This window comes from Phyllostomus hastatus, unplaced genomic scaffold, assembly GCF_019186645.2.
Source record: "Phyllostomus hastatus isolate PE091 unplaced genomic scaffold, TTU_PhHast_1.1 phas_scaffold_78, whole genome shotgun sequence".
NCBI classification, from domain to species: Eukaryota; Metazoa; Chordata; class Mammalia; order Chiroptera; family Phyllostomidae; genus Phyllostomus; species Phyllostomus hastatus.
In genome coordinates this window covers 104,896,983-104,909,324 of record NW_025334041.1, presented here as the reverse complement: position 1 = coordinate 104,909,324, position 12,342 = coordinate 104,896,983, and the positions used below count along the sequence as shown (strand labels likewise).

Sequence of the window (12,342 nt, the reverse complement as noted above, 5' to 3'; positions counted from 1 at the left end):
TCCCCTTGATGGCGCCTGGCACCAAAGTCCTGGAGTGGGGCGTGGGCCTTGGGGAAGGTCACTGAGCTGGCGGTTTTCTCTGGCAGATCTCCAGCGCCATGGAGCAGCTGCAGGAGGCCCTGAAGTTGTGCAGGGATGATGCGAACTCTCTCCACCTGCTGGCTCTCCTCTTCTCCGCCCAGAAGCACTACCAGTACGCCCTTGATGTCATCAACATGGCCATCTCAGAGCACCCCGAAAACTTCAAGTGAGTTCTCTGTGGATGCTGCTAGGCTGGGGGCCGGCTGGGCACAGTGCAGATGCACACGCATACCCCACCTTGCCACATAGCCAGCCGACATACACTGATTGAGTGCTCACTGCATGCGCATTCTCCGGCTCGAGAGTCAAGGCGGGGTGAGGACCTGTAGGGTAGGGGAATGGCTCTGGCCCCACCTGCAGGCCCCACCCTGGCTGTGCGGATATAGAAGGGGCTATGCTGGAACATACTCAGGCTGCTTCCTCCCTGCCCTGGTTTCTGCACTGGAGCCTCCTGGGGACACTAACTTGTGTAACTCTGTCATAACCCTGGAACAGCCTGCCAAGGGTGGATTCTAACACTGGCTAGGCTGGTGGGGCTCAAGGGAGCCATCCCCCTGCCTCCAAGCAGGTCAGCGGGCAGTATAGGGAAGGAGTTTTCTCCATCCAGGGTGGTCCTGGCCTCTCCCTTCATCCTGCCCACACACACCCCACCGCCACTATTTACAGCATCACCCAAGTGCACATCTCTGGACCAGAGTGCACACTGCACCTGGCCCAGGTGGTAGACGATGCCCTCCCGCCGCCACCTGTACACAAAGGACCTGCTTCCACCCAGCTGGGACACTGGGAACAAGAGCCATACTGGGCCAGCTGAGGCAGAGGGGTGTGCTGCTCTGCAGGAGGGAACAAGGGGGAGCGCAGCTTGACTTCTGCCCTCCTCCCCTCAGGCAGGTGATGCTGGGTATAACAGATGTTGTTTCTCTGAATCCCGTGATCCCAGGATGGGGCCCCTCAGCACCCCACTCCCACCGTGTCCAACCTTGGGGTCTGCAGGAGGGCTGTTTAGAACAGCCAGTGCTGCTGCAGATGGCAGAGAGAAGTGCAGTCCTGGCCACCCTGAGAGGTGGCTCACGCTGCCCATGAAGCAGGTTCCCAAAGCATTAGAGGAAGTTGGTGGGTGCCACAGCCAGGCGAGGCGATGAGGAAAGCTGCGGTTTTCTCAGCCCAGGGAGGTTCCCTTTACATGGGGAGCCCGGTGACCACCTCTGTTCATCCCTAGCCCACCAGCGACAGGGCTGACCCTCTGGCCTCCTTGGGAGGACACCCAGGGGCTTGGCAATGGCAGAGCATCCTAACTATAAACTTCCCAGTGTGTCTCACTGAAGAGGGAGCCCCAGTGCCTACAGCCTTGGGTGGGCATTCATGCTGCAGGTCGGCCTGCTCACCTGAGCTCAGGCCAACACCACCCCCCCCCGCCCCCACCCCAAAGCACCCTGGTGAGCAGACGGAAGCAGAGCTGTCCTGACGGAGACAAAGGAAGGGGGTTCATATGCTGCTCGTTCCACCCCTCCTCGGGCCCCGGCCCAAGCTCCTGGCATCTTCCTAATGTCTAGGCAGAGAGCTTTTTCCTGGCAGAGTCACCTCCCCTGGCCTGCTATGGGGAGGTGAATGCCACTTTTTGAAAATCTGCTTAAAGGCCATGCTCTTTGAGGCACAGCAGGAGTGGAATATGTTCAAGATGTGGGGGGCCTCTGGTTCTCCCCCAGCTTCCTCCCAGTGTACCAGTGCACCCACAGGAGGTGCCTCCTGCCTCTTGTCAGCTTCCTCCATCCTCCCCGGCTCTTGGGCTGGGTGAGGAAGATGTCTTCTCCCCAGTCTTCCCTCCCTTACTGGCAGTGGATGCACCACCCACCCCTTCCTCTGACCTCAGGCAGGGGCTCAATTCTTCCCCAGGATGTGTCACTCGCTGGAAGTGTCCTCATGGGCAGGCAAGGAAGGTGGCCCTTGCTGTGAGGCTGGTGATGCCCTTGGGAGGCCCACGGGCGGGCATCTGGGCCTGACCTCTCAGATTTGCGCTGCACATGCATTCAGGGAGATGCTTTCAGCAGACCCTCAGGGGGAGCCTCACCCAGAGCAGGAGAGAAGTCTGATGCAGACTGTGCTGTTAGTCAATCTGTGGGATGGCTGTGCCCCTCTGTGTGGGCTGTGTCCCCACTTCTGCAGGGGGGAGCCTTCTCCAGGGGCGGCCTCCATCGTGGGAAAAGAGCTGCCCCATCCGGACACCGCAGAGCCATCACGGGGGCCTCGGGGGCTGGGGACATGGGGCGGCAGCAGCAAGACCCTGTTGAGGTCTGAGCCTAAGGAAGGAAAGCATTCGAGTGCCATCCCCAGAGGCCTCCTCAGGGTTCTTCTGTTCTGTCATCACTGCAGGGGTGCCTGCCATGGAGCTTTTGGGGACCAGAGCATCCCCTCCCCCACAGTGCCTCACTTTTGGAAGTCTGCACTTTGGGGTCGACAGGGTGCAGAAACAGTGATGGGTTCTTTGTCTCCAACCTGCCATGTGCCCCTCTCCTCAACCGTGAGGAGCTCCATCTCAGCCTGAACCAGCCCTAAGAGGTTGCAGAACTCACTGGAAAAAATACAGGGGGCTCTGGCCTCCGGAACTGTGAGAGAACACATTTCTGTTTCTTAGGCAGGAAAAAAAAAATCTACCTGAAAACAAGTGGGGCTGGGAAACCCACCCACCACACGACTCTGGAATGACTGTGGAGTGTGAGCGTGGCTTCTGCAGATAAGTCGACACTGTTCCCCACAGATGCAACCCCGGAGCACAGAACCCGAGGATTAGCAGGAAATGTCACTGAGCCCATGACCGGTCAGGGATCACTGAAAAATGTCATTGCTCTTCAATGGAAACTGCATCCTGCTTCCCCAGCTGCTCCCTGCATGGGGAACAAGCTGCGTGACTCCGGCTGTTGCCACGGCAGTTAATTAAATGACTGGCCCAGTAAATATCACTGCAGTGAAACAAAAATATCAAACCCCCTTCACCCTGACCTCATCATTCCCAACAGAGTCTCTATACTCGGGGGGCACGTAAAGGCCCATGGCCTGGGCCTGCCTGCCATGGAGCCCCTCCCCACCGGCTGTCCCAGGTGGCTGAGGTCTTTTAGAGGCTGCAGAGCCTAGCTCAGTAGAGAAAGAGGCGGGCAGGTCAGTGTCAGGGGCGGAGGAAGCCTGGCACCAGGGAGGGTGCCGCTGGCAACAATGGACCCCTTTCCATGTAAGCTTATCCCCTTGGGAGTCATGGCTGTCCCTTAACCGTGTCCCCTCCAGCAGCATGCTCCTCCTTTCCGTGCCTTCGTTTTCTCATGTGCCAAGAGGCTGACATCTGTCCTGCCTCCCCCTGCTTCCAAAGTCTACGGTGAGACTCAGGCAAGAGAAGGTCTTACAGTCGGTGTACAGCCGTGGTGAGGGGCAGCAGTGGAGGGCAGGGGAGTCTGAAAGGCAGCCCACAAACAGTGTAAGACTATAACATGGGCCCGAGGGGGCAGTGGTGTGGGCCAGGTGATGGAGGGGGTGCCCTGTGTGTGCAGGAGGGCATGGACACTCTGTGAAAGGTTTTTAAGCTTTTTAGCTGCAAAAGTGGCCACTCTTCCTACAAGTAGTCTCAAGATTCCAGGAGAAAACCCAGCTTTCGTGGAGTTGAACTTTTGAAAATCTGCCTGAATTCAGGGATTAGAAAGCAAAGCAAGGAAGATCTTGATTTCCGTGCTGCAAAATGACCTTTAGTTAATGGAGTTCGGGTTTAAAAAGGCAGGAACGTGATGAGGCAGAGACTGATGGCCACAGGGACAGTGTGACCCTGGCACGGGGGGAACCAGACACCCTGAGCAGCTTCCTGAAATCCTGAGGGCTTCTAACTAAGCCCTGGACACATGTGCTGTCCAGGCGGTCCTGGCTAGCCTGCAGGGGGCCTCACGGGGGCAGCAGCCACCCTGTTTGGACCTGGTTGCAAGCCAGGCCTGGTGGAGGAATGTGAGAGGGCCCATGCAAGCGTGGAGATGCCTTTGCTAGTCTTTTCTGCTGGTCCCGGGTATGGGAGGCAGCTGGGAGGCCCAGAGGGGAGGGGCAGGAATATGGGGTCAAAGGGAACCGACTGCTGATAAGCTGGGTCCAGAAGCCCAGGGCTCCTTGGGGCTGTGGTTTTAGGTAACAGATTCCTTGTGCTTTAGTCAGGCCACTTGTAGTGAAGGTCGCCATGGTAACCAAACAACATTCGTGGGTTAATGATGGGAGCTTTCCAATAACCAGCCTGTCAGTCACTGCCCCCGCCCCAGGCCTGGCAGCCTGCCAGACGGGTTTTGAAAGCCCAGACCATAGGGCAGAGGAGCCAACTAGCTTCTAGCTTTCCCTGCCCAACTCCTCCGAGCCACGGCAGCCTCCCCCCACCCCTGTGGGTCACGGTAGGCCTTGCGGAAGTTTCTGCCCAGCCAAGCCCAGGTCCAGGGGGACTTGGAAGGGCCTGGGGGAAGGTGTGTCAGAGCCCCAGGGGGCAGTCCCCAGCACAGGAACAATGCAGCCCTCTGGACAAGCTGGAGCTCGCTGTGCACAAACAAATGGAACCATCAAAGCTGTCTCCCCGGGGAAACCTAGGCTGTTTTGGAAAATGTTTGAGCTGATAACTAGGCGTGGGCAACCTCAGCCTTATCTGGTTAAGGCTACTGTGAGCCCCAGGGGCACCTCTCTGACTACCTGGTCTGCCTCGCCCTTTGCTCAGGTGGCATGTGACGTGGCAGAAGATCAGGGTCCTGGGGCTCTTGTTAACATTTCTGACTTAAGCACAGTGTTTATTGGATGGCTCTTACTAGGGACTCGCAGTAGATCAAAAGGATGCTTAAAATACCAACCTTCCAGCGAGTGGGCTGGAATCAAAGGTATTAGCACAAACCTAGTTTATCACTGCGCCACATTCACTAAGCATGTTTGGCTGCTGCGGCCCCCCTGAGGACAAGAGCCAGGGCTTAAACTCCAGGCCTTGTGGTTGAGGGAAGTGTTAAGCCCGGCATAATCACTGGCGCTGTGCTCTCTTCCCCAAAGGTCAGTTCCTGGTTGCTAAGCTGCTGTGACATTCAGCATTTCCCTCGCTGGTTGCTCCCGGTGGCCTCCTGTGATCTCGCTCTGTGTGACGCTGCAGTCCCCACAGTCCTCAGTCTCTCCCCTAGTGGTCTGCTTACACCCAGACCAGGAGGATAAATGAACTTCTGTTTTTTGTTCAGGGGTGAGAGGAAGGAAAAGAGAGAGTTATCTGCAGATTTTTCCAAAAGGAACCCTTCGTTTGTTTTAAAGTAGTTTTAGCCCTTTGCTTCCTGACCCCTTGACCCCTCTGTCCCCAGCCTGTGCGGCAGGCAGGCGCTGGGGCGAGGGGTGCACCACTCTCTCGCAGGAGCGGCCCAGCCCCTGAGAAGAGAGGGCGAGGGGCATTCGTGCCCGTAGAGCCAGGCTGGCTTCCCTTTTGCCGTGAATGGTCGTCAGGCCCCAGGGGTCTGCTTGCTTGCAGATATAAACCAGGACCAAGGAGTTTGCTTCTTGGTGTCGTATACCTGGCTAGGAGCCTACCTTTGTTCCACCTGAAGACCTTCCTTCTGGAAGTTCCTGCACCCCTGAATGGTTATAGAATGGCTCTGTGTGGTTTGCGTTCTTACCCTTCAAGATGGTGAATTTGTGTCTGGAGAGGCATCTGGAGGTACTCGGAGGTGGCCTGCAGCTGAAGGAAGTGGGCCTGGAGGAAGGGCCCCTGCCCAGTGCACATGGAGAGGAGGGCCTGGCCAGCAGCCAACCACAGGCGTGCGCTGGGGGGGCTGTCCTCCAGGTGGGGTGAGCCCTCTGAAGTAGGGACGGGGCTAACTTCAGTGCACACAGCTTACATGCTGTTGATCTTTAAAGCTTCTAAGTTAGGTCACATTGGATGAATTTGTTAATAGGCAGAAGATCAGCAGGAGCCTTAAAACAGTAGGGGACATGGGACAGTGTAAGCCTCCAGACCCAAGGAGAAATAAATCACTGGTTTGCAGGGCTAGGAAGAGCTGCCGTGAGGGTCCCTTTCACATTGGGGGTCAGTCCGTGGAAGGTAATAGGGCTGGGCCTGAGCACGGCCTTTTCCTGCTCCTGTTGGAGCTTTACAATGATGCCCTCTGAGGGCGCCGTGTGATTCTCACCAGTAAATTGCCCTGGAGTCTGTCCCGGAGGTCTGGAATCCAGAGGAGTCGGGAAGACCTGTGTCCTTCTCTGATTCCCGGCATTCCTGGCCAGGGTCTGAGCCACTCTGAGCGCCCTGTGAGCACAGCCGGAGTCTGGGGCGGGGAAGGGGCCGGGGCTGGTGGGTTCTCACTCAGAGGGGCTGCTGCCCCCTCCTTTCTGCCCCCATCTTGTCCTGGAGGGAGGGGATCTCTCCCTGGTCAGGCTGGCCCCTCCCAGCCCAGCTCTGGACCTCTGACCCACCAGTCCAGCCCTCCAGGGTGCCCTCCTCCCCTTACTTTGCTTCCAAGTCCCACCCATTCTGAGGCTGCCCTCGGCTCCACTTGGCCTTGAAGTCCATGCACAGTCCTCAGAGTTGAACCACTCAACTGAGTACTTGGTTCTCCTGTTTTGTTTCCTAATTGTCTCCAATGTGTTGTTCGAGCTCCCCCTGAGTTTGGAAGCACCTCTGGGGCAGAAGCTGTGACCTGTCCTCCACCTCCCCCTCCTCCTGTAGAGAGCCCACAGCCGGCACCCGGCGCCCAAGCAGGCCCTCAGAGGCATAGACCATGAAGGCAGGGGGCCATGGGGATGTTGGTGTCCTACAGCCCTCAGCGTGCTCAACCCCCTACCCTGTTTTGTTGTCGTTTTGGTTTGATTTATGTTTTAGTTTTTATAACTCTCCTACTTCAAAGGGGAACAAATGAATGGGAAAGCTAGGTGACACCTCCAGGTGGCGGGGGGTGGGGGGCAGGGCCCACATCTGCAGGTGGGCTGAATGACCCCGGGGGGCTGGAACCCACGAGCTCAGTCACAGAAAGACAGCAGCCCGCCGGCGCCTGCTCTGTGCCCGGCACTGCCCTCAGCGCGCTGCCTGCATTTCCTCATGGAACCCCCTCAGCAGCCCTAGGAGGTGAGGGGACGCCATTATTCCCTCTTTACTGATAAGGAAACGGAGGCGCAGAGGACATAAGTGAGGAACTGGACATAACGGCAGCAAGGCAGGGAAACAGGACTGACAGGGCAAATGTGGATTGGGCCCCCAATGAAGTACCAGTCCCCTGCTAGGCCTTTATGTACCTCGTTCCCACATAAGAACCCCCAAAGCATATAGCTACTGCCATTCCCATCTTATAGATATGAAACTGAGCTCGGAAAAATTACATGACTTGTCCAGGATTGTATGGCTGGAAGAAGGATTCGAACTTGGCCATCAAACGTGGACCCTGCTTTTCACCCGCACTGAGTCGGACCTGGGGCGGCCTGGGATGGGGCCCACTTCCTGCAGAGCCCCATGCGGTGGGCAGGCTTGGCTTCCTGGCCGAGGAGTTAGACTTTCCAGAGGCATGGTTGCCTGACTCAGAGAATAGCCTGCTTTCTCACTCAATTATGTGTTTTCTATAAAAATAGAACGCTTCATTAAAACAGCACAGTGCAGCCATCAGCTGGAATTACAAATTACTGTCCTTTAAAGAGATAATGCCTCCTTTTGTGCTTTCGCCACACCTGCCACCACCCCTCCTCCCAGGGTGGAGGGCCCCCACGATGGCCAGGAGCCAGAGGGCTCAGGCAGAGCTGCCCAGGGCCTGGGCGAGGGCGGATGCGTGGATGGGGCCACGGAGAGGGGAGAGCTGTGCAGGACACCCTGCAGCTTTGCTTCCTTGGAGTCGTCTGCTTCTGGAAATGCCCGCAGCTCTCCAGAGAGTCCTTGTGACCCAACCTCCATCTCTGTGATCCATCAAAGATCCACTGAGTGACATTAGGTCAGGTATGGGGGCTACAAAGAGAAGAAAGATGTAGTCCCTGCCAGATGACAGCTGCCCTTTCTTGAGACCTGATGGTGCATCAGGACAGCCTTTGCAGGCTCTATCGCCCATAGGCCTCCCACAGCCCTCCTGGGTGGTGCCACTGCTGCCCCTGCCTCACCCAGCAGGAGGAACTCCGAGAGGCAAAGGCGCTCGCTGGGAAGCGGCAGAGCCTGAAAGTGCACCTGCTTCGTCTGACACCAAAGGCCATGTTTCTGCACAATGTCCTCCTATTGGACAAGCAGTGAGCCAGGGGCCAGAGGTGGCTCCCTCAGGTGCACAGCAGTTACTGTGTTCAAGTGTTTGTTCTGCATGCTGAGTGCTTTTGTAGTGAGCTGCTTTCCGGAACATGAAAGCGAAAATATGGGCCCATTGTACTTGCCACCCACATGGCTCAGGTCCTTCCCTACAGCCAGCTGTGTTCTGCCCACACCCCGTGCCACCCGGAGGTGGGAGAGGGGACATAGGGGTGAATGACCAGAGACTTCTGGAAATGGGGGGATGGATTAGATGACCTCTGACCCTGAAACTGTGTTTGCTTTGCCGGGGCCATTGTCACAAAAATATCCCCTATTCACAAAATCATTCTTTAAAAAAAAAAATAGAAATGGCTTTGGAAAGACTCGTGCTTACCCAGTTCTGAGGAGGCTCACCCTAAGATCCTCTTCATAGCCGTGGAAAGAAGTACCTGTCTTTGTCTCAAGTGGGAGGGCTCCAACCCTCAGTCCCTGTGACAGGTAACGAGCAGGCCGACGACACCAGTGCTGCCGCAGGAGCGTGGGCCAGGCAGCGCCCGGGCAGGGCAGCGAGGAAGAGGAGGTGGATGCGAGGCCTACCCGAGCATTCCCCTGGGAACCTCTGTCGTCGGCCCTGGCCGGAGCGATAGGGAAGGTTGTCCGGGCTGGTGACCTCTGGGGACACCCAGACACTGACCTCACTGGTGTCTGGCTTCCCCCACGGGAGGGGAGCTGGCCCAGACACAGACAGGCAGAACTTGGGACTGAGATGTCTCACTGTTCAGCAGGGGCACCCTCCTGCCCACCCACAGTGCTGGACTGTGAGGGTGATTTCGGAGGTGACGGGTCCTCATCTTGACTATAGTGCCATAGTAGATAAGGTGGCTGAGGTGCCCCCCTGGCTGTCAAGGCTTTAGTGGCATTCTCAGGGAGGACATGAGCTCTCGAAAAGTGGGTTTGTGGCCACACTGGGTCTCCCCACCAGGACCGGGGCACTCGGGCTGTGAGAGCGCCAGGGCCCAGGGCTGTCCTCCCTGCAGCCCCAGCAGCCTCGGCCCAGGAGGGACGTGTTTACACTTACCCTCGCTCTTTCCCCATCCCCAGAGAGAACACTCACTTTCACATCTGCCGTCAGAGGCAGTGGCGTGGCGAGGGCATGTGGCCTTAAAAGACCTCGGTGTTTATTCCGGATGGGCTTGCGCAGCTTAAAAAACAGGAAAGTGCTCGCAAGAGGGGGTCACAGCCAAGGTTGCCGTGGCTCTGTCCATCCCTCCATCTTCTCCCTTTGTCCTGCCAGTCTTGGGTCCCGGGAGCCACGAGGAGGACCACCTGTCCTGCCGAACAGGCTGGGAAGCTCAGGGACTTTCTGAGAGCCTTCAGAGGCACCTGGCCTGGACACTGCTTTCCCAAGCCTGCCAGGTCTGCAGTTTCAAAGCCGGAGTCCCTTCCCCAGCCAGGGGTGGGCCTGTGCATGAGGACTAAATGCAGCTCAGCTGCTGCTTCAAGTTCATCTGTGGGATCCCTGGGCAGACGGGGCAGGGGACTTGCTTTGATTTCACGGGTCTGGAACCTGTGACATGCCCAGCTGGGCAGCCCCAGAGCTGCGACTCTGGTTCGGATTTCTTGCTCCCGGGCCAGTGCCTGTCCACTCTGAGTCAGGTCACCGTGTGGGGGCTGAGGACAGCCACGTGACCATTCCTGTCCCGGAATGGCTTTGGTCAGCGTGTGAGTGGGCCGCTGGATTCCAGTGTCACAGGCCTTCCTGTCTCAGACTCTTCCCAGTTGTTCTGTTGCCTCTGCCTGGGGGGCTGTCCTCTGGGATGCAGACCCCTAGTGACAGGCAGCCAGGCGTCTTCACATCACGCCCAGAGCCCCCTGCTCCTCCCCAGGCCCTGCACAACTTCGCTCCTGAGCAACCTAGAACGGGATCCGCCGGCGCATTTGCTTGTTGGCCACGTGCATCCAGCTCATAGCAGTCACGAAGCAGCGAGTGGTCAGATTCCTCTCCTACCTTCCCAGCCAGGACCCAGCAGCGGGACGTGGTGTCAGAAATCCACTCTAAATGAACACGGATTGTGAGGCCCAGGCCATGGCCTGGTGGTTGTGGCGACACGCATTTTCACAGTCTAAAGCGAGTGTTGTGTGCTCAGCTCTGGGCCAGGCCCCGGGGAAGCTGGGACACTGACGTGGAAGGAGGCAGGGCCCTGTCTTCCAGGTGGGGGCCACTGCAAGATGCAGGCCAAAATAAATGGTGGTTTTAGCACCTGTGGGTAAGACTGGCCACACATTCTTTCCAGTGTCTGAATCTTAAAACGCTTGGTGTGAGTTCATCTTCATTATTAAACTCATAAGTCTCTGTAGGGAAACGCAATGTGTGTGTGTATGTATGTGTACATATACATAGGGATTACGTGCTAACCGCACACGATCCAGAACAGTCAGAGAAGGGCAGAGGTGGTCAGACTCAGGAGGAGGACTTGGAGCCGCTGCATTAAAATAGTAGGCTTTTAAAAATTCCCAGAATCCTTCCTTCCAAGGACAATTTAGGTTCATTCAAGTATATAAAACACACAGGCCAGGGGCTGGCCTGGTCGGAGGAGCCCACTGCTAGCCGCCAGGGCGGCCCACCAGAGCTCCGCCAGCCTTCTCGGGCCGTCAGGAGAACTGAGCCGCCGTCCTGGCAGAGGAGGTGGAGGGGCAGCCCTGTGCTCTCACGGGCCCAGGGCATTGAGGGTCTCCGTCAGAAGAGCAGCAGAGTTGCTCCTTCGGAAGGAGTGGAGTTGTTTGCTGACCCTGATGCAGAAAGGGAGAGAGACTTCCATGATGAGTCAGAAGCACGCCAGCCAGCAAGTGTGCAGATGACCACATCCCAACGTCGTGACGTCGGTCCTGGAGGGGTGTGTGTGCAGCCCCGTGGGCACACACAGTGGAGGGTGACACTGGCTGGGCCTGGGCGGACGTTGGCGGGGGAAGGGCAAGTCCCAGCAGGGCGACATCATGGAGCAGAGCATCATCATGAAGCAGAGCATGGATGAGTCGGGGAGACTGTCCTGCGGTTCCGGGAGCTGCTGATACCCCCTCTGGGCAGTGCACGGGTCCCCAGGGTCACACAGAAGGGTGATGGGAGTGGAGAGTGGCACACACAGACATTGGATTGCTGTCATGGCCAGTTGGGACAGGGCTTTCTGTTGAGGAAGGTCTCACTGGCCATGCCGAACTGTGACACCAGCCATCCTAGAACCAGCCCAGACCAGTGTCCCCACTCAGGGGGCTCTGCTGCCTGAGGGGAGGACAGCCTTGGAATGGACTTGACCCTGGATGTTTCCTGCTTCCCCGGGCAGAGACGTTCACTCCTCACCCACACCTGCTGCTCCAACCACTGGCTGGTCCCCCACCCCACCCCAACACTTCTCCTCTCCTCCCCAACTCGCAACTGTATCCCACCGCACCCTCCTTTTCATCAAATACCAGCAAGACCCCTTCTCTGTTTTTTCCTGGCACTGAGTCTGATCCAAAGCACTCAGTTTTCTGGGCGAGTTGTCACTTGCAGCAGTAATAGTTAGCTTGAAGGCAGAAACTGTCTTGCGCTTCATGTTCCCTAAAGCAGAGGCTCCTAGTGTTTCTGGAGTGCCAGCCCCTTCGAGAATCTGAGAAAGGGGAGTCGGGGCAGCAGGACCCGCTCTCCCCAGTAGCTGCCCACCGGGGTGCTGTGGCGGCCACAGCTTCTGCCCTGGGGACCCCGCAGGTCAACAGGGCATCCCGCGAGTCTAGGAAGGCTTCCTGAGGGCGGTGAGGTTTGATGCCCATCATGAGGGGGGGTGGAAGTGTAGAGAAGAGGCCACTCGGGGTGGGTGGTGGCACCCTGCGGCAGGGGTACGAAAGGCACGGGGCATGTTTGGGGGAAAGTGAGGAAGAAAAATAATACTTGCCCAGACCCCAGACCTCTCCCTGAAAAGAGGACTGGGAGAAATGCCACCCCCTGCATTCTCTACCGACATGTCACAGTTAGAAAAACAAGGTGTGGGGCAGGGGGGAGAAACGGG

General features: G+C 57.5%; 1 protein-coding gene across 1 annotated transcript in view; it reads left to right on the top strand.

Annotated features, from left to right (window-relative positions):
* Nucleotides 1-12,342, top strand: part of TTC7A (tetratricopeptide repeat domain 7A) — a 112,758-nt gene that overhangs the window by 73,063 nt on the left and 27,353 nt on the right. The window contains exon 15 of the mRNA XM_045828874.1: nt 87-247. Within this exon, the coding sequence (XP_045684830.1) occupies nt 87-247 (161 nt within the window). The remainder of the gene's footprint in view (nt 1-86; nt 248-12,342) is intronic.